Genomic DNA, 22,527 nt, shown 5'->3' on the forward strand with positions numbered 1-22,527 from the left:
CCAAGTTTCAAGTGGATCAGAGTGTAGCTACTTGTCGCTTAAGCGAGGCAGTGTGTAGCCAGCTTTAGCCACGCACTTGAGACAGATTGGACACCATTCCCAGCAGCGGTCTTGAACTCTGGCTGGTGCTGGTAAGTGTATATTTGAGTCCATCATCCAAGGCAAGAGCTGTGAGCTTCACCACACTAGTCAAATACTGACTACAAATACTCTACATCAGTCAGTGTTTGGACCTGTAGTTGCCCCAAGCCAATGTTCGAGGCTATGACTAAGCGTGTCTCCTCCTTCACCTTCTAGTGTAAACACACCCTCAACTACGGGCTCACCATTGCCCGTGCTACTTGGAACTTTTTGTTCTAGGTAGCGAATCTTTAGCAACAACAACTCCCTAAATACACGTAATCAAAATACTTTACCTAACTTAATTTTGACCTAACTATACATAAACCCTCGATGTATGATACTAATTTACATTTCAGAAAATGTTGTTATACCGCATGAAGGATGTATCCTGTCAGTTAGTGGCTGTCTGCTGAACAAGTCAAAAACTTAGAACAAAAAAATCCCGATATTTGATTTATAGCTTTGACTGCAGGATGGGTTGGGATATTTTATCCTACGAGTATTTACAATCCTTTTACACATTACCTTTTTACTTCCAGGATGGTTATTGTTTCTACTTCCTCGCTATCGTAGTTCCCCTTCAGTCTCACCACCCCTACTCTGTTTCGTCCTCGCCCCCCCCCCACGTTTATCCTCACCTCCACACTCTTCATTTCTCACCTACGATCCCCTTCAGACTCGCTTCTCCCCTCACAGTGAGGATGGGACCAGACAAGGGGGGTAGAAACAGCCTAAGCTACTCTATCCCTTTGAGATGTATTTCTTGCTTATCTCAATAAACATACTTGAACTTGAATTGGGACCAGACTCAATATCACCGTGGCTGCTGAAGAAGACTGCAGAGGTGCTTTGTCACCCACTAACCAATGCTTTCAACAAAACACCCAAAACAGGAAATCTTCCAGAATTCTGGAAAAAGGCAAATGTAGTCCCTATATATTCAAGAAGGGGAGACAGGCAGGAGGCACTTCGCCCGTTGTCTCTGGTAGGTAAGCACTGTCTCACCCCCTTCCCCTCCCCCATAGTCTCCTCTCTGTCCCCCCTACCCTCACATATTTCTTATCCTTTACAAGAAGTCAACACAACACGCCAAGGAAAGGCATCTCTACCCCCAAGAAAAGGAGACAAGATTGTTGACTTTAAAGTGTGGCATTTCATGCTTCCCGCCGCCACATACCACACGGTCGAGTGCTCACTACCCCAATTGTACCATGCTACCCGCCGCCACATACCACACGGTCGAGTGCTCACTACTCTCATTGTACCATGCTACCCGCCGCCACATACCACACGGTCGAGTGCTCACTACTCTCATTGTACCATGCTACCCGCCGCCACATACCACACGGTCGAGTGCTCACTACCCACATTGTACCATGCTACCCGCCGCCACATACCACACGGTCGAGTGCTCACTACTCTCATTGTACCATGCTACCCGCCGCCACATACCACACGGTCGAGTGCTCACTACTCTCATTGTACCATATGTACAACACGCCTCCAACCCTCTTCATGGAGGACACGTCAGAAAAAATATGTATGCTGAGTACCATACAAGTGACAGGATGAACAACCCAGCGGGTTTTCTTCCTATTGGGGAGTGTTGTACATGCTGCTATGGCGGTGTGTCCACTCACAAGATGAGTGGCGCTGCCCAATACTGTCACTATGGCGGTGTGTCCACTCACAAGATGAGTGGCGCTGCCCAATACTGTCACTATGGCGGTGTGTCCACTCACAAGATGAGTGGCGCTGCCCAATACTGTCACTATGGCGGTGTGTCCACTCACAAGATGAGTGGCGCTGCCCAATACTGTCACTATGGCGGTGTGTCCACTCACAAGATGAGTGGCGCTGCCCAATACTGTCACTATGGCGGTGTGTCCACTCACAGGATGAGTGGCGCTGCCCAATACTGTCACTATGGCGGTGTGTCCACTCACAAGATGAGTGGCGCTGCCCAATACTGTCACTATGGCGGTGTGTCCACTCACAAGATGAGTGGCGCTGCCCAATACTGTCACTATGGCGGTGTGCCCACTCACAGGATGAGTGGCGCTGCCCAATACTGTCACTATGGCGGTGTGTCCACTCACAGGATGAGTGACGCTGCCCAATACTGTCACTATGGCGGTGTGTCCACTCACAAGATGAGTGGCGCTGCCCAATACTGTCACTATGGCGGTGTGTCCACTCACAAGATGAGTGGCGCTGCCCAATACTGTCACTATGGCGGTGTGTCCACTCACAAGATGAGTGGCGCTGCCCAATACTGTCACTATGGCGGTGTGTCCACTCACAGGATGAGTGGCGCTGCCCAATACTGTCACTATGGCGGTGTGTCCACTCACAGGATGAGTGGCGCTGCCCAATACTGTCACTATGGCGGTGTGTCCACTCACAGGATGAGTGGCGCTGCCCAATAAACTCGCCCCTCGGGGCAAAATTTAAATCTGATAGAAAATAAGGTCAATATTTTCAGGACATTATTTTCCACGTACGCCACGTACCTTAGAGGTACGTGGCTTACAAAACCACGTACCACTTGATAGATAACTAACCCCCCACCCTGCCACATACTCCTAAGATAGATAGCTACCCACCGCCACATGCCCCCTACACAAACACCAAGAGGGTGAGTGTCTGGGCTGGCAGAGGTAGAGGGGAGATTGCTAGGCTCTTTTCGGTAAAGAAAATAGAGATGTACAAGTAAAGGAATAAGTTTGGAAATGGGAAGTAGTACTAGTGTCAGCAAGGCGGACAGGCTTTGTGTTGTGACATGTCCGCCTTGCTGACACTATGTGTGTGTCTGTGTGTGTGTGTGTGTGTGTGTGTGTGTGTGTGTGTGTGTGTGTGTGTGTGTTGGCAGCTAAGTTAAGCTTGCCTTTTGCCAGGGACTTGTGAGTGTGTGTGAGGTTCTTCACGTGTATTTGCCCAGCCAACACCCCGTGAATTACGTGGCTTTAGCTCGGCCAGCGTAAGGCTTCCTTGAGCAACAGTAACTCCACTACCTCCCAAATGACGCACCGTCAACTGCCCATCCCCCCCCTACCCCCCCCCCCTACCCCCCCCCCCCCCCACACACACACTCAACCATCCCTTTATTTTATTTATTTATCTGTGAAAGAGTTCATCACACACAGAGATCACAATAATGTGATGCATCAAATGAACAAATTAGACGTAGAACCGAAGTAGAACTTCGGTTTCAACCCTTTTAACCCTGTCGTAGCTCAGTCGATCAAGGCAGTGTCTAGGATGCTCCCGGACGCAGGTTCGAATCCTCGTCACGGCCCTTGTGGATTTGTTCATCTGTATAAGAGTTCTTACATTCTTGTACGGCCACTAGTCCGCACAGCGTTTCGGACAGGTCCTTACTCCTAATGTTCCCCGGAATACGACCCGCCTAATCGTTTAACAACCAAGTACCCGTTTTACTGTTGGGTAAATAGAGGCTACAGTTAAGGAATGGCGCCCAGTAAATCCTCCCCGGCTAGGATACGAACCCTGGCCAAAGCGCTCGCGAAACGCTAGGCGAGTATCTTACCACTACGCCACGGGGACTGCAACCATCCCCCCCCTACAGTAGGAATTCGAGTAGTGTGATCTGACCAAACTTTCGGGCAGCACTACCCGTGACTTGGCCTACGGTGACCTGCGTCGCAACGACTTCTTGAGATCCTGCAGGCCTCTACACCCCTCTCACCGGAGCCAGTCCCCTCTACGTTACCTGCGGCCACCTACCTCATCTGTTCACCTTCCTCATCTCCCCCCCCACCTTCCTCGCTCCCCTCCTCCTTGAGGAAGAGGGGAGTGGCGGGCCTACACGCCGTGCTGGCCGCCTGCCACATGCGCACCTCCACCTTTAGACTGTCTGATTACCCCCTTCCGTCCTCACACTTCCGACCACCTCTAATACCGCTCCCAGCCCCTTCCCTGACGCCTCCCCATCACCACCCCTTCCCTGACGCCTCCCCATCACCACCCCTTCCCTGACGCCTCCCCATCACCACCCCTTCCCTGACGCCTCCCCATCACCACCCCTTCCCAGGCGCCACCCCATCACCACCCCTTCCCTGAGGCCTCCCCATCACCACCCCTTCCCTGAGGCCTCCCCATCACCACCCCTTCCCTGAGGCCTCCCCATCACCACCCCTTCCCTGAGGCCTCCCCATCACCACCCCTTCCCTGAGGCCTCCCCATCACCACCCCTTCCCTGAGGCCTCCCCATCACCACCCCTTCCCAGACGCCACCCCATCACCACCCCTTCCCAGACGCCTCCCCATCACCACCCCTTCCCAGGCGCCACCCCATCACCACCCCTTCCCAGACGCCTCCCCCCTTTTCCTGGTCCCCATCGCCATTACATATTCTACGTGAATGAAGCCCCGGTAAGTGTGGCCAACATATTTTTAAAGGCACCATCTTAAGCCAACTCGTCCCCTCGACAAATAGGTCGCGTTTTATGCATGATAACCAACGTTACAAATGCAACCTACTATGAAAAATAACGACTCACAAATATTTACGTTTTCTAAGCAACAGACGATAAGTTAGGAGGGTTGCTTGGGTTCACACATCAGAGAGATAGTGACTAGTATTACTATCCTCTCCCTCCTGTTTATAATGGGACTATGTATCCAAGTACACATCTTTGACAACTCACACATTCACCTACACGCGTACACACCCATCCCTCATTCACCTACATACTCATCCCTCACATAGGAGGCGGTTCATAACAGGTTTAGCTGTGGCTTTACGAGGTGTGGACCAGTCCCGTCACGCGCCCCTGGCCGGCCGTAAGTCACGGCTGCCTTGTCATCAGTGTGACGGCCTTATGGTAAATATAAGGATGTTATCGCCGCTAGATCAGCGCTGTGTGTAGCCAGGCAGGGCCCTAGCAGGTGTTATCACTAATTAAAGTAGTTATCAGTATACACAGTTCTGCACAATACCAGCCAACTCCTACCGCAGCCAAGTTATTACAGCAACAATATCCCCCCCCCCCCATTACAAAGCGTAAGTTCTCAAACTCATTTATCACCTTCAAGTGTTTCTGTAAGACGCATGCAAGACGACTGACGTCACGGGCACTTACCAGAACGGCTTCCTCCAGTCGCTTCTTGTGTTCGCGCAGCGTCGACAAGTCTCGGTTGAGCCGGTCCAGGTCCCGGTCAGTAGCGTGGCACCATGGCACTGGTGTGGGCTCGCACCTGCAGGCACAGTTGAGGACATGTGTTACCAGGGATGTGATGCTACCAGCCCGCTTCCTCATAGGGTTGTTGTGAAATGTGAGCATAACGTATATGTGAGCCTAGCATGTGTGTGTGTGTGTGTGTGTGTGTGTGTGTGTGTGTGTGTGTGTGTGTGTGTGTGTGTGAGAGCCTAGCATATGTGTGTGTGTGTGTGTGTGTGAGCCTAGCATATGCGTGTGTGTGTGTGTGTGTGTGTGTGTGTGTGTGAGCCTAGCATATGTGTGTGTGTGTGTGTAACCTAGCGTATGTGTGTGTGTGTGTGTGTGTGTGTGAGCCTAGCATATGTGTGTATGTGTGTGTGTGAGCCTACCATATGTGTGTGTGTGTGTGTGTGAGCCTAGCATATGTGTGTGAGCCTAGCATGTGTGTGTGTGTGTGTGTGTGTGTGTGTGTGTGTGTGTGTGTGTGTGTGTGTGTGTGTGTGTGTGTGAGCCCAGCAAATATGTGCGTGTGAGCCTAGCAAATATGTGCGTATGAGCCTAGTGCACGTGTGTGTGTGAGACTGGTAGAGGAGACGTGGCCTAAACTCTGGCACTGCCAGGAATTCAACACAGGACCAAGCAGTTGTGAGCAAATTGCACTAATTACTGCACTACCGGGACTTGCCCTGACCCCCCCCATACCCCTTCCCTACTACTACTAATACTACTACTGCTTGCACCCCCACCCCTATTACTACTGTTTCTACTCCATCCTATTACTTTACTAGTGCTACCTCTGTTACTCCTTTCTACTGCTACTTCGACCACTACTACCACCATTAATACTACCACCACCACTACTACAACCCGTTCTCGCAAATTTAATAAGTCGATATTGACTTATTAAATATGTGCATAGGTGACATACTTAACATAATAGATACCCTTAAAAAGATTCATAGAAAACACCGACCTTACCTAACCTTGTTAGTATCTTAAGATAAGCATCTTATTGCTTCGTAATTACAATTATTACCTAACCTATAACCACTACAACCACCACTACAACCCTTCCTTCACCACCCACCTGGAAGCCTCCCGCCGTATCTCGGCCTTGAGCCTCTCCTGGGTAAGCCTAGCTTCATGCAACTGGCGGCGGTGGTCCTCGTCCCTCTCGCGGACTGTCCGCATCATATCGGCCTCGTGAGTCCTCGTCAGAGCATCCTTCTGTTGGGCCAGGGCCTGGCGCCTCTCGTCCTCCAGTCTGGGGGAAGGAGGCGTAGTGGTGGTGGGAGATGTTGGAGAGACGGTCCGCCGATCTCCACGGGGCCTCTCTCTCTCTCTCATATATCTGTACCTACTGACCTATAGTTCTCACCTCGGGTTATAAAGCTCACACTAGCCTATAGTTCTCATCCCCTGGAATATAGTTCTTATCCCTGCCTTCCCCTCTAGATCCTCCCAGGGGGTTACTCACCTGTTTTTGAGATCTAGGAGTCGTAGCTCTGTCCTCCTCAGTTCGCCCTCTCTCAGGTGTCTGAGATTGAGGTCGTGGGTGCGTCTGAGGGCCTTCCTGGCCATCGTCTCCTCCTCCAGCCTCGCGCGTGCTTCACACACTTCGCTCTGAAGCCTGAAACACACACACACAATTATATAATGTTATACTACAAATATACTCTCATTTTATGAGCCACATTACAAATATATAGATATGCGAGATCATATTTGGCGCCTTACAATGTGAGCCACTCTGGGATAGTGGCCAGGAATAGGCGATAGCTACTCAGTGGTTCTACACGTGGATTATATTAGGAATTCTGCTCAGGGATTCTTCTCGGGGATTCTGCTCAGGGATGCATAATGCTGAAGCTAACTTGATGTGGTTTTATAGTTCAAATGAAACCAACTAACCTAAATATAATAAAATGATAAATACGGTGGCACTGACGCGTGGCATAAATGATGACACATACCAAATGTGGCACTGATGAATGGCTAAGGTGGCACTCAAGACCCAGGCCTGACCTGGTGACCTCCACGTCAAGTATGGCGCCCAGACACGCATGACCTAGGACACTATTAATATTACACACACACAGGATACACCACAAGGTTAGTAGGCGAGACATGACAACTAAACCTTCATTGACCGTAATCACTCTTAGGTAAGTATTGATTGATCAGGACCAGGATTCTCTTACTAAACCTGTACATCTTTCCTCAATTATGGTGGCTTATTATATTTATTAAACAGTTTGAGCTCCGAAGTACTAAGAAGTTGTCTATAACAATAATAACCCTAAACTGTTGTTTTAAAGTTTCAAATCTCGTAAAATTTAATAAATGTTAACAAAGCCGCTATGATTTAGGGAAGATGTAAAGGTTTCGTAAGTGGTTACGTAAATGTTTGATGAAGCCTGGAGATGCTCCAGCAAAACTGATAAACATCAACTAACCTTTCCTTCTCGACGTTGAGTCTGTTACACTCTGCTTGCAGACGTTCCATCTCCGAGTCATACTTCTTAGTGAAGGTGCCCTCTCGTCTGAAGGTGGGTAGGGACACCCCTCCCCATACTGGGCTCCTCTTGGGCTCCTGCCGCGGGAGGACCTTCGTGGGATCACGGCTGCGTCTCGCCGGCGACCGGGTCTCCTTCGGCGTCGGGTGCTTCTCCCAGCTCACGGACTTCGCTGTCTTTGTGTCAATCTTGGTGTTATTGGCATGTGCTGGTTTCTCCTGTTGCTGCTGTTGGGTTGGGGAGTCCCTGGGTGTCGAGGTCTCACGAGGAGACTTCATGGTGGGGTTTAATGATTTTCTGGGCACCTCCTGGGTTTTGGTGGCTGTTCTCCAAGCATTCACAAAAGTTCTCTTTGCATTATTTTTCAAAGTAGTTATGGTAGAATTTGGATCTTGAGGCTTTTTACCACGATCTATTGCTCTCGTCTGCTTGATCGTTTTGGGAGAAAGTTTAGCTGCAAGCGAACTACCATCTTTACAAGTATTTTGTTCTAAACGTCGAGTAAATTTTGGAGAATTTTTCGGAGATGATAATTCTGGTGTCGTTAAATCAACGAAGAATTGGAGGGGTTCTACAAGACTATCCCTGGAAGGACGCCTGGAGCAGGGCGTGGTATCTACACCAGCAGCGTCGCAGGATGGCTTCGTTATCTTGGGCGGAGGAGGGCCGTCGAGGGTGAAGGTCCCTTCGCGCTTCACTGTCACCTGGGAGGACGTGGCACTACACTTGTCTGACGAGGTTACGACCAAGAGCTCTTCGCACGACGATGACGAATTATCCAGAGAATCGTCGGCTTTACTGAACTCGCTTATTTCCAGCTCTTGCTCCTCAGACAAGGGCGCCACCTGGCGAGGAACTCCTAAATCGTATTCATATTCACTCAGTAATTTTTGATAATTTAGATGTGTATTGTTTATTTTCAATCTGTAATTGTTCATGTTGCTGTTCTCAGGTATTGCTGTATCTAATTGTTCCTCTGAGGTATATATACGTCGCTCATCACCTGAATGTGTAATATCTTCTTCATTAATAACCGCAGGACGCGGCACTGCTGGCACTCCGGCCTCAGCTCTGACGTCACAGCTGGCACCGTCAGACGAGTCAGGTGTCATTAACCTAGAGGAAGGCTGCCTCAGACACGCCAGCTCGTCTGAGACTCTGGCAGCTGGAGACACTGGCGTGTCACCACCAGCAGAGGTGATCGTGCTGTCTGTCAGGTTGCTGACCTCAGCACTAAGAGTCACGTCACCTTCCTGCTGACTCTGGGTGTCGGGGGACGATGGGTTCACATCCTCGACTTCCTGTATACATGTTCCTTCTGGTGCTCTACTGTTATTTTTCTCATTTTCCTTGTCTTCATCTTTTTTATCTTCCGTCTGCGTTTCGATGCTCGCCTTCCTTTTCTTCGAACTCTTTCTCATGAGTTTCTTGATGGTGGCGGAGACAAGATTGTTCTCTGCGGGGGCGTCTTCCCTCGGGCGTGAGTCTACGTCCTGAGGCTCAAAGACGCGGGTGGACACTATGACGCCGTCGTCACCATCGTGGGGCGAGAACTTCACTCTCTTCTTCTTCCTCTCGAGGGTCTCTGAGTAGGACTTCTCCCGCTTCAGCTTCGGCATCCTCATGAAGGAGAGAGACCTCCTCTTTTCTGCGTGTGGCGTACTGCTCTCCTCCTGATTCTTGTGGGTTTCCTCCTGCACACCTTGACTTGATATCATCATCGTCGTCGTCGTCGTGGTCGTGGTCGACTCTCCAGGGGCACGACACTGCGCACCATCGTCGGACTTGGGGAGGGTCATAGTCGTGTGGGGGTCGTCGTCGTTGTCCGAGACTGTGGCAGAGATCGTGGCTTCGACAGTAACATTATCGTACGTCGCCATGACTGAAACAAACACAAAATCAAATGTAAACATCTGCGAATTACTTAAAACTACCCAAAAACAAGTGAAAGATTAAGAGGCTCAACTAACCAACGTTCAGAGCTTGACGATAGTAACAATGCAAACTGCACACTTTAATGAGTGAAACATTCTCGGATCTTATCATTCGCGTGTGGACATTCAAGTACTGTATTTCAGCAAATTGTGTGCGCGCGCAACGAAACTTTCAGACTAAATTGAGCGAATAGCTCGCTGGACGCGTGATCCTGTGGTCCCAGGTTCGATTCCGGGCGCCGGCGAGAAACAATGGGCAGAGTTTCTTTCATCCTAATTAGGGAGAGCGGTCGAGAGAGGTGCCACTGTTGAGGAATGCGGATCCCGTCACTTGCTGCAGTACACGTTACGAGGATGGATGGACCACTCACCACTTTGGAGCTAGACACGGAGTCGAGCTCTTACATACGGTACCTCAGTGTCCCAGATGCTTGTAAGCTCTCTGAAAATCTCGCAAGTGACACCCAACATATTACCATTTGTCTTACCAATAACAACATTGAACCAATACAGGTTTTGCCACGAGTAGTATAGAGTATGGGTTTTCACCGTACACCACGCGTATAAAAACCTACATGTAAAAATGACAAGTACTGTAGTGTAAAACAAAGCATTAAGAAGCAGAAAAACACCGTCCATCGTATGACCAAACAATTCAGGAACTCCATGAAGCCGTGAACATATAACCACTAAACATCAGACTACAACAGCAAGCCACCAGGGTGTAGAACACCTTCGAGATGTTAGAAAGATTACTCCAAGATGAGACGCCCTGCTCCCACAGCTGGTAGCCTAAGAGCCTCGATCTACAGTACATAATTCCAAACATGAAATACATGTCAGCACCACCCCCCCATCCCGCAATGAAAAACATCAAATTCTGTACACAAGCATCCCAGTGTATGTGTATGATGCATATTTATGTATAAACATCCATATTATATAGAAGAAAATATTAGTGTTTAGTGAGAATCCACAAGGTCTTCTCTGAATACTTCTTATTTTCTTCCCCGAGGCTATGGGTCCCCCACACTTGCACCAGAAGTGGTACCCTCACAACTTATATATTATATATTGAAATACATGAGACAGACCTTGTATACACACTCCCAGCTCTCTGCCAAGAGAAAACAAGCTTAGCTTAAGAAAAGTAATCTAAATTACATAAGTGGAATTTTGGTCCACTTTAGCCTGAGAGAGAGAGAGAGAGAGAGAGAGAGAGAGAGAGAGAGAGAGAGAGAGAGAGAGAGAGAGAGAGAGAGAGAGAGAGAGAGAGAGAGAGAGAGAGAGAGAGAGAGAGAGGAGAGAGAGAGAGAGAGAGAGAGAGAGAGAGAGAGAGAGAGAGAGAGAGAGAGAGACCGAGACTGAGACTAACTTCAAGGCCAGACAGACACCTGCATGGTTTATAGGGACTCAAGTTTCGTTAAGCTCCAAATGCCTAAGTCGTCACTGTTGCCAGACGCAAGGCAGTAACCTACTGCAGGCTCATGTCGACTTGTTTACGCTTCCAAATGTCAATATTTATATCATTTCACGCAGAATTTTTGCATGTTCAGTTGTTGAAGAAAGTGTGGAAACATCTTTCAGATTTTGCACGTACATAAATACACAAGTATATCGGTACGGCCCATTTGTATGCTTATAGGGACATATATGTATAGTGCTTATACAAAATTTATTAATTGTTCCCATGTAGCTATAGAAGAACATTATTGTCTTATGATCTTGAGTACCGAGAGGAGGGAAGCCTTGATGTCTTCATCATCACGCAGACGATAAGTCACAATATGACTTACATTGTGACCTCAGCCATCATATCTTCATAGCTGAAGATATGATGACTTGGCCTTACCTCACATATTGGCCTGCACCTTTCTCTCTTCTGTTACACCGATAATGATCCAGGACGGCGCGAAACGTCGTTGTTTCGTCACTCCCTGATGTGTGGTTTGGTCATCACCACTGTGTACCGACTGACCGACTGACTGTCCCTCAGAGCAACAACAATACACGCGGTATAAAGATATATATATATGTTTTGTTTACATTGGTCTTGCACGAGCAGACGACTTCTGACTATCTGAAGGATGCGAGCTTTCCCTTCCCATAGCTCATGGTTAAGATATCCTTCTAGTTTTCCCTAGAACACAACCCGCCAATCGGTTAACAGCCGGGTACCCAATTACTACTGGGTGAACAGGGGCAAGCAGTTAAGGATTGGCGCCCAGTCATTCTTCCCTGGCCATAATTCGAGCCCGGACCAAATTACTCGCGAGGCGTGTGCTACCACTACGCCACCAGGTACAAGTAACTAGCCGACAATTCTTGAAAGCGCTAGGAATTAGCACTTTCAAGAATTGTGCATGAAGAAAGTGGGCTTGGCGAAGGTTCCATTGGAATTAGTTTTACCTGAATAATTTTGTTACTAACACTTGGATGAGTCAGTGAAGGAAACGGAGAGAGAGAAAGATCTTGTAGTTGATATCACACCAAACCTGTCTCCTGAAGCCCATATAAATAGAATAACATCGGCGGCATACGCAAGACTGGCTAACATCAGAAATGCCTTCAGGAACCTGTGTAAGGAATCATTCAGAATCTTGTATACCACATATGTAAGACCAATCCTGGAGTATGCGGCCCCAGCATGGAGCCCGTACCTTGTCAAGTACAAGACGAAGCTGGAAAAAGTTCAGAGGTATGCCACTAGGCTAGTCCCAGAACTAAGAGACATGAGTTATGAGGAAAGGCTGCGTGAAATGCACCTCACGTCGCTGGAAGACAGGAGAGCTTGGGGGGATATGATCACTACTCATAACATTCTCAGAGGAATTGATATAGTAGAGAAAGATAAACTGTTTAACACTGGTGGTACGCGAACAAGGCGACACAGGTGGAAACTGAGTACCCAAATAAGCCACAGGGACGTTAGAAATAACTTTCAGTGTCAGAGTAGTTAACAGATGGAATGCATTAGGCAGTGACATGGTGGAGGCTGACTCCATACACAGTTTCAAATGTAGATATGATAGAGCCCAGTAGGCTCAGGAATCTGTACACAAGTTGATTGACAGTTGAGAGGCGGGACCAAAGGGCCAGAGCTCAACCCCCGCCAGCACAACTAGGTGAGTACAGAGGGGACCTCGCAGCTGAGTGGACAGTGCTTGGGGGTCGTAGCCCTAATGGCCCGGGTTCGATTCCCGTCAGAGGCAGAAACAAATGGGCAGTTTCTTTTATCCTGATGCACCTGTTGACCTAGCAGTAAATAGGTACCTGAGAGTTAGACAGCTGCTACGGGCTGCTTCCTGGGAATGTGTGTGTTAGAGAGAAATATATGTAGTTGATATAACAGAGGAAAAGTAGATTGGTTAGTAAGGCGGGGTCCAAGGGATAATAGCACGATTCTGCAGACACAAATAGTAAATACATGCACACACTATCCCCTTTGTCTCTCATGCTTCCTCCAATAAATTTGTATTTTGAACTAGCAACAAATACACTCTTTATCCCCGTGGCGCAGTGGTAAGACACTCGCTCCATGTAAAGCCTCTTGCACATATAAATAACAACAATTCATACAATCTATCAAAGCTATATTACTTAAGAGGCAACATTTCGAGACAATCCACAATTTTTGTTGTTGAAGGAAAGTTTAGTCCTTTAAGCTTTATCTAAATATAGTCATTAAATATCTGCAAAGTGTCACCCCCCCTGAGAGCAAGTATTATCGGTGGAATTATGAGGAAAGCAGCCTCATATTACCGCCAATATTGTACCTGTCGCAATGATAGCCTCATGTCAGCCAACCTCACAATACCATTTGCTCTATTTTCACATTGCTTCTTCTCAATAACAGTTCTCATAGTGACAGCCTCACAGTACTACTCTGATAGTGTACTACTCACAATAACAGCCCCCATATTTATCCTCACAGTACTACTCTCATAGTCCCATCCGCACAGTAACAGCTCTTATAGTGCCATCTGGACAGTAACAGCTCCCACAGTGTCATCCTCACAGTAACAACCTTCATAGTGCCATCCTCATAGTGCCACACTCAGTTCCGTCTTGCCAATTTTGTGGTGGGATTGTGTCTTGGGAGTTACACTCTACTTGCTCTATATCCTGGCTCCACCACACTTGGAAGTCCCACTCTTCAAGGAACCCGTTCCCTCGATCTGCCACACTAAAAAAATACTATAGTTTTGCCTAACCAGGGCCACTCTCACTGGTAATCCAGGATGTGGTCGGTGAAGGTGTTCGCTTGGTTGTTAATGTCGCCCTGAAGCTAGTGGAGTCACACTAGGAAGGATGGATAGTTCCTAGTCTCCCACAGTCAGGTTGTGCTAGTTCACCAATTTCTTACAATAGGTTGTACTATTTGTGTAGATTGCCTTCTCCCATAGCCTTATGTACAAGTTGTGCACTTCGTTTAGCTTGTGGTACAGCCAGGTTGTTGGAGTTGGTTCGTTCCCTGGTTCAGCTGGAATAGCAATTGAAGTGAGAGCAGCAGCCTTGTGGACTGATGGGCCGAGGGATTCGCATTGTGTGTGTGTGTATTTGTGTGAAAAAATAGTTAGTAACAGTTGATCGATTGACAGTTAAAAAGCGGGCCGAATACACACACACACACATTCTCTCTCTCTCTCTCTCTCTCTCTCTCTCTCGTCACGTCCGCCCGCCAACGGAGCTCCTTCAAATACTCAAGCCTCGCCCCATAAGACCCACCCACTGTTAATCAACATTCGCACTCAACTGTCGTCTTGCAGCACGCAGTAACGCCATCTTGCCAACCCTTCTATTTTTGTTTACAATAAACCACATACATGTAAGCCGCATCTGTTGGGTGACTGCATATTTTGCTTCTAAATCTATTCGCGGACGCAAGGTATTGCGAGATTTCCCGCCATATTGGCGAATTTCTATTTTTAATTGGAAATGGCATGACAAAGCGAAAATGAGATGCGATGCTTCCGAATTTTTAAAATATTGAACTACAAGAAACATAACAAGGGATGGAGTTCTCAATACACAAAAGGCAACAATAATAAGACAAATGTAGAAATAGCATAAGGGAAGCAGTAGAAATAGTCGATGACAATGGTAAGAGAGCGGCAGTATGAACACACTAATTGCTGGAGTGTGTGTGGAGGCTTCTCCTACCTCTTTGATCCCCTTAAGAACACGGCTGCAAGGCAACACACACACACACACTGATTGATTGATGAAGATTAAGCCACCCAAAAGGTGGCACGGGCACGAATAGCCCGTAAGTGGTGGCTCTTTTGAGCCATCGCCAGTATCAAGAGATGATACTGGAGATCTGTGGAGGCGCGACTGCACCCTGCGTGACGGGAGATGTCTCCCGTGACACACACACACACACCACACACGTTATATGACAAAGGGTGCTGGGAAGACGGGACACCACGAGCGTAGCTCTCATCCTGTAACCACACTTAGGTAATTACACTTAGGTAATTACACACACACACACACCAACCCATATCTGCCACCCACCACCCTCCTCCTTATGCAAACTCACATACACCCACACCAGCCACCCACCACCCTTGACACCCACACCTCATTTGACCTTTACTCACTAAAGTAACAGAGTTCCAAACCTAAAAATTAAAGAAGTTGGACTGGGGGATAATTGATACATATTTACTTCGTCTTACAAACAAAAACCACAACATGAGAAGTTTGTAGTTTGGCTTGGTTTACCAACTAAAGACAAGTCTTTATGTTACTTGTGACAGCCAGCTTCAACGGTGCTTAACCTGACAGACCTGGCGACAAAGGTACTACGAGCTCACCATAGCCCGTGCTACTTGGAACTTTGTTCCAGGTAGCAAATCTTTAACAACAACCTGGCGACAGGTATATAACAAACTGATTATTATTATTGAGAAACTTAATACAACGCCGTAGTGCTTGAATGATGACTCAATAAATGTGTAAGCTTATTACAAGAACAGTTTTCGGATGTAGCCTACATCCTTTCTCACGGTGCTGTGTACAATGTTAATACAGTAAGAACATTGTATACAGCACGATACCATTAATGGTGTTCTCTGAATTCCGGCATTTTTTCCACATTGCATTATATAATGACGCTCGCCGGCGGCGGAATTAATAAGCATTTGGCTTATGTTTATGAGGAATAATGCCCAGCGAGAGGTTTTTGCTGCGTTATTTTGGGTCGCAGTGTAAACTTGTCGGGAGCAAATTAGCACAGAGACTGCGTCCTTGTTCCCGGGTGACAGTGACGGGTTTCATGTGGTAGTGTGAGCCTGAACAACTGGCATGCCTCCACACATGCAGCAGCCCGCAGTCAGTTGCACTATAACTTGCCATTAACACACTGAAAAACAGTGGAGGAGTAATTTTTCTGTGATTCAAAGTCAGCTTTTCAAGCATTTGAAAACCCAACATGCAAATTAATTACCAAGAATGTTTTAACATCCACTGTAAACATCATTTATATACAGAGCAAGAATTTCAATCTCCTTTATATGGATACCATCTCACATAGGTTCAGCGTGATAACACGAACACGGCCGATAAGGCTGAATGTGACAAGCTTGAAGCTCGATCTAGACATTCCAAACTTTGCTGTAAAAGCAGCAATATTCCAAGATATTAGAGATGGCAGAAGAGCAATCACTGACACTCAAAGATCAGAAAGAACGAGAATAAAGAGTTGTGATGTGTTTACATCCCAGAACAATAAGTACGGACAGTACAAAACATCCACTAGACAGTGTGATATTGTACTAGGCTGGGATATCGATATCTATGGCAGGTGGCTACAAGTAATGAATCTCCTAATGGTGAGCATTCCATTTGTAAACTATGTGAACGAAAGCAAGTACAGTACATACTCTCCAACACTGTATCTGTGATTGCCCCGTTATCAATGATTTCAGACCAAATGGTACGAGATACTTTCAACTCTGTAACTACTTCATACACTCACGCATATTATTGTGCTGGAATATATTCTTGTGCTCTACCCAGAGTTTGCTAGTGCACGGTAATAGGGTAGACTTACATTTCAAGTGCTCTCTTGATTCCACGAATGACTAACCATATAGTTAGAGATCTGTTATACATATCGTTCAACGATTTATTTGAATAAACAACAACAGGTTATTGTAATGCTTTTAAAATGCTAAAATACATAAATTTACGTTTGTCTTACATAAACGGTGTTCGAGGTATGTTCTTTTATACATACTATGATTAATGAGCGTTTACAAAAGTGAAATGCAATTCTGACTAGCTTACACATATATTGCCCGAAACGCAATGCGTACTAGTGGCTTTAGGTATTGTATGTACTATCTCTATCTTTAAATCTAATATTATGTATGTAACTCAGTGAATATACCTTTACTTGAATAACAAAATCTAAATCTAAAATATATATACAGTACATTATATTTTATATAATTTATAAATTGATTATATCTCTCCTACTGTGATGCTGTTATAGATGGTGTTATTAACAATTTAACCACAAAGGGTAATTAATGTAGCTGGAGTGAGTGTCAAGGAGGGAGTATACAGATCACGCGCTTGAGTGTGTTGCTGGAATGAGTGCCAAGGGGCAGAGAGGTACAGGTCGCCCTTGAGCGTATAGCAAGAGTGAAAAGCGCGGGCGTGGCAGGGAACATTTTTAGCCCTAGGCTACCGCTGTCGGGCCGCCCTCAGCTGCTCCTTTAAATCTTACTGGTGGCAAAACCAGCACTTAACACACCCTTTAGGATTTGTTCTGGTAATACCGTGATGTCCCTCAGATCTTCCGTGAGGGACTACCTGTTACTAGAACGACTCGTGTAGAGCAAGTTCAGTTTCTCTGTGAAATTCTTGTTGTAACAGTTTCTCCCTGGGAAAGAGCCAGCGCATCATGCTGTCCACTGAGTTCAGCATTTATTACCATTAAATCTTACTGCAATTGACACGTTTGTTTCGGAAACTCTCTAAGATGTAAATAAAAACAAAATAGGAATGCCTTAATTCTTCCTTAATATAGTTAATTTTAAATAAGTAAACAAAGCGAAATTATAGTTTCGTCACGGTAAATTACTGTAATAAAATTGTTTTATATAATTATTATTATTATTATTATTATGGTTTTAAGTCTCTTGTGAAATTTACTTTTTGAGTTTGCAAGCAAGAACAATACAGTATCTGTAGGAATAACGAGCTATTGTACTTTAATACTATTGAGTGTAGTTAGGTATTTGTCAATAGTACTGGACGCTATTTCTTGCAAGATAAGAAAGTGACTTTGTATAAATCCACAACACAAAGACAATCATCTTGAATTTTGTCCTCTTTTTTTTTTATTAAGCTATGGAACCACCAGTTAAGAAAGCTATAGTCAAACAGGCCCGTGTACTATAATTTGGCCCGTGATACTGGCCCGTGTTATATAATTTTTAAGGCTACAACTGAACATGAGCGCAGGTCTCCTAACCTTAAAAATAACGAAGTAAACAAATCCAAACGGAACGTTCTTTAAAGAAATCATATATTTAACATGCAGAGCGCATCCGATTCCTTGATCGCCGTCGCCCCCCTCAAAGTATGTCGAATAAGGATTGTACTACTAGGCTGCCATGGGGATTGAGAGATCACACAAGATACTGGTTGCATGATAGAATACTGAATTATCGATATCAAGCTCTCTATTCAAGCAAGCTATGAGAGAGCTTGATATTGATAACGTGTATTGTCTGCAGGATGTGTATAGCCCACAGAATGGTATAACCTAAATGATTGGTATAACCCCCACAGGACTGATTTAGCCTACAGGATGGGTATAAAATTCACAATAGATGAATTTGCCTAAACTAAAAATGGTTAGGCTGTGACGTCACAATTTTCACCTATACTTGACGGATTAGGCTATGCGTTAAGTTTAGGCCTAGCGACTACCAGGTTCAATAAGTTAATTTGGTTCATTTATTCTTCAAATCTTAACAGAATTAACGATTCAAGTCACTGAATATAACATAAGAAATGCATCTTTTTAGTACATAAGTGATATGGTGGAGATACGAAAGAGATATATATGAATTGATTATATGTGTTATATATATATATATATATATATGTTGATTATAATAGGGAGCTAATCAAATATGGCGCTGTTGTGATTGATAAGATCCAGTGCCAGGGAGTAATACAAGAGGAGGTAGGGACCTCAGACGTCGATTACTATCTGAAATACTTGTGTATGGACCGTTAGTAGGTGCTGGGAGGTAGTTGTGTGTTTGTTGGTAGTGGTGCTAGTGGTGTGTGTGTGTGTGTGTGTGTGTGTGTGTGTGTGTGTGTGTGTGTGTGTGTGTGGGGTGGTGGTGGTGCAGCCACCACCACACACGGGGGGGGGGCAGATATCAATGGTGGGGGTGGTGGTGCTGGTGATAATTGTATAGTTTGGCGGTACTTGCAACTCGACAATACCACCCCCGTCACTTGCAGGATACACCACCAACTTCGCGAATATGACACCACGTAAACTAACCCACCACTGCGAATATGAATCATCACCCACCACCACCACCACCATTCCCCAGTACCCACCAACAACAGTACCACCACACCCATTACTTCGACTACACCCGATTATATCACTACACCCCAGCCCCCTCCAATACCACTACCATCACACCCACCAACATCACTGACCCCCTTCCCCCCTCACCACCACCACCCCCTCACCACCACCGCCACAGAGGTGACCAACTACCACGATCCGTTACATCAAGGAAGTGGGTCCAGCAGTATGACTCAAAGTTAAGCTGCTGCTGCTGCTGCTGCTAGTTCTTAAACATTAGACACAGCGCTCTTCTCACCGCCTGTACAGCAGTATGCAATGTTTTCTTAACCTTTAGGCTCTGAAGTTGTCACTCGTCTCTCTTATGGTAATCAACACCTCTCACATATTGGTAATGACATTATAACTATAGTTGTTACTAATGCGTTGGTAATTAGCAATTTTTAACTAATGCTTTGGTAACTAGAAATCGGTACTAATGCTTTGGTAACTAGAAATCGGTACTAATGCTTTGGTAACTAGCAATTATCACTAATGATTTGGTAACTAGCGTTATTATTGATTTGGTAACTAGCGTTATAATGCTTTGGTAACAAAATTTTTACTAATGATGTAATTAGCAATTATTACTAATGTTGTAGTAACTAGCATTTGTTAATTAAAATCGTATACTTTATAACATACTAAATGTAAAATGTATACTTTTGATACAAAAGAGGTGTGTATAATTATTGGACATTCAAGTGCACAATAAACAACAGTAATACAGAATAAAGTCAATAAGGGGAATACAGTATACAATACACTTGATATTTAGTATACAGGTACAATATACTTTGTTATTTAGTACACAATACACTATATAGTATACAACTAGAGTAATATAGTGTGCAACTACGGTAATACAGTATATAGTCAACAAGAGTAATACAGTATACAATACACTAAAATACAGTGGATAAAATTGTACTCACCTATTCGCTATATTAGCACGGGGGAACACGCAAACATACGTCGCACAGAATAAATAGCACACACACAAAAAAACAATACACTACGCACACTTATAAAAAAAAACATGGTAATAAATAGCCTTAAACCTAAGTTCGAAAAATATTAATATTAAAAGCGTTCGGTGGTGTGCATGGCAGAAAACTCGGCTCGAAACTGAGGCGGTGCGGGTGGCCGAGGGTGCCAATATGGTGCCACGGAGGCGGAGCCTGGCCAAGGGGGAGAGGGGGGGAGAAGGAGGGTTTCCTATACGCCCCATTTTGGCACTGGCACCTCTTCTGCGTTATTTATTACTCTAATGACCGCTTGCTGTTGGTCATATCAACGTGGACATGAGGCTAAATGTGTGTGTGTGTGTCAATTAGAGACGCTTTTCATGTTTGAAACCGACTGGTTATCAGTATAAAGTTAGTATAACACGATGAATTTCTTTGTATTGATTTATGCAATGCAGTAATACTTAATATTAAATAAGTTTAGTTTTATGTTAATGTTTATCTTATTAGTTAGAGGAAGAGAATGCTAAATACGTGAGGACGGTTTTGGCGCCAAGACTGGTGTTGCCAGTTGGTGAATAATGCGAGGTGGGCGGGGCAGACCCTTAACTATACTTATTGGCTACGTTAAAGTGGTCTATATTTCATCAGCTTATCTTCAGAAGACGTCTGGATTTCTTCCAAGACTGAAACAGGAGATATGATCATTTTTCATTTCAACAGACGCTGCTGCCAGCAGCTTTCTATATTGCACACTTATAAGTTTGCTTTATTCTGTGTTTCCAGATTCTCTGACAAACGATTATTTGAGTGTAACAAATACTGATGGTGGTGTGGGAAGAGTGAGAGTGCTGTGTAGGGTGAGGTATACGAGGCAGTGTTGCATGGTGCCGTTAGTCACCTGGTATACTGGCCACCCTCACTTCTACATATAGGAACATATGTACACACACCCACACATGTACGCACACAATAAAAAATTGTACACGCACACATCCGCGCATGCGTATACAAGTATGAGTATACAGTCACATACACACGCGCGTACATACAAACTGCAGCTGTAGGACAACTATTGTATGGGGGGATCAAGAGTACGTCATGTGAGTGACCTACATCCTGTGGGTGACGAGTATCAAGGTTATTCTGGCGCCTAACAACGAAGATACACAAACCGTTGCCCAGTACTAACCAGTCGTGACTCACGACGTAGTATGCGAACTCATCATTTCCACAGAGAATGAAGTTACACACAGGTAGTACTGGGTTATTTAGAAGTTCCTCTACATATGTTTGTCTCTCCTCACTACTCCAACCCGTTCTCGCACTTTCATATAGTCAATATTGACTTATTAAATACGTGCATGCGACATACTAAACATACTAGTTTACCTTGAAAAGCTTCATAGAAAACACCGACCTTACCTAACCTTCTTAGTATGTTAAGATAAGCATCTTATTGCTTCGTAATTACAATTATTACTTAACCTATTATAGGTATAGGTATACTACTCACAGCAGAAACACCCTCCAAATTTCATGTCACACTCCAAAATGAATTTCCAGTTCCCCCCTTCGTCCTATGACGATATTTGATGAACTCTTAGCTAATTTCTCATCTACATCCTAGAATCCTAAGTATAGGGTAGTAGCACGTTGCTATGTATAGCCAAGTTTGTTAATAACAAAAATATGACAATTGAGCTCAGAACTCCAATTGGCTGGGATATCCTAGCTGTACCTGACTAGTACGCTCGATTTCAAAGTTGCAGGGTCGGTGTTCGATCCCCAAATAAGTGGTTGAACACTATTCCTTCATCCCGTCCTTATAGCTCAGCTCCTTGCTCTCTCATAGTCCTTTCTAATGTATAGAGTCCTATTGATTTAATGTTTCTTCCTGATAATTACCTTTCTTTAAATTACTGACAACTCTAATATGCTGATTTCCCCTTCACACACACACACGCAGACACACACACACACACATACACACACTTGAAGTTATGACAAAGAGTACTGGGAAGACGGGACACCAGGAGTGTAGCTCTCCTCCTGTAACTACACTTAAGTTATTAACACACACACACACACACACACACCAACATAACAAATAATAATAACGTTAGTTGAAAAGGAATAATATATGTGGGGTTTTAACATCACTATGACAAAGGCGAGATAAACAATCCA

At 45.3% G+C, this 22,527-nt stretch overlaps 1 protein-coding gene across 1 annotated transcript in view; it reads right to left on the reverse strand.

Annotated features, from left to right (window-relative positions):
• LOC138359133 (titin homolog) overlaps positions 1-20,516 on the reverse strand; it is a 290,896-nt gene extending 270,380 nt beyond the window's left edge. The window contains 5 exon segments of the mRNA XM_069317866.1: positions 5,229-5,343; positions 6,394-6,570; positions 6,784-6,936; positions 7,763-9,704; positions 20,305-20,516. Of these exon segments, the coding sequence (XP_069173967.1) occupies positions 5,229-5,343; positions 6,394-6,570; positions 6,784-6,936; positions 7,763-9,702 (2,385 nt within the window). The 5' untranslated portion in view covers positions 9,703-9,704; positions 20,305-20,516.
• Between the last annotated feature and the right edge of the window lie 2,011 nt (positions 20,517-22,527).

This window comes from Procambarus clarkii, chromosome 89, assembly GCF_040958095.1.
Source record: "Procambarus clarkii isolate CNS0578487 chromosome 89, FALCON_Pclarkii_2.0, whole genome shotgun sequence".
NCBI lineage: Eukaryota > Metazoa > Arthropoda > Malacostraca > Decapoda > Cambaridae > Procambarus > Procambarus clarkii.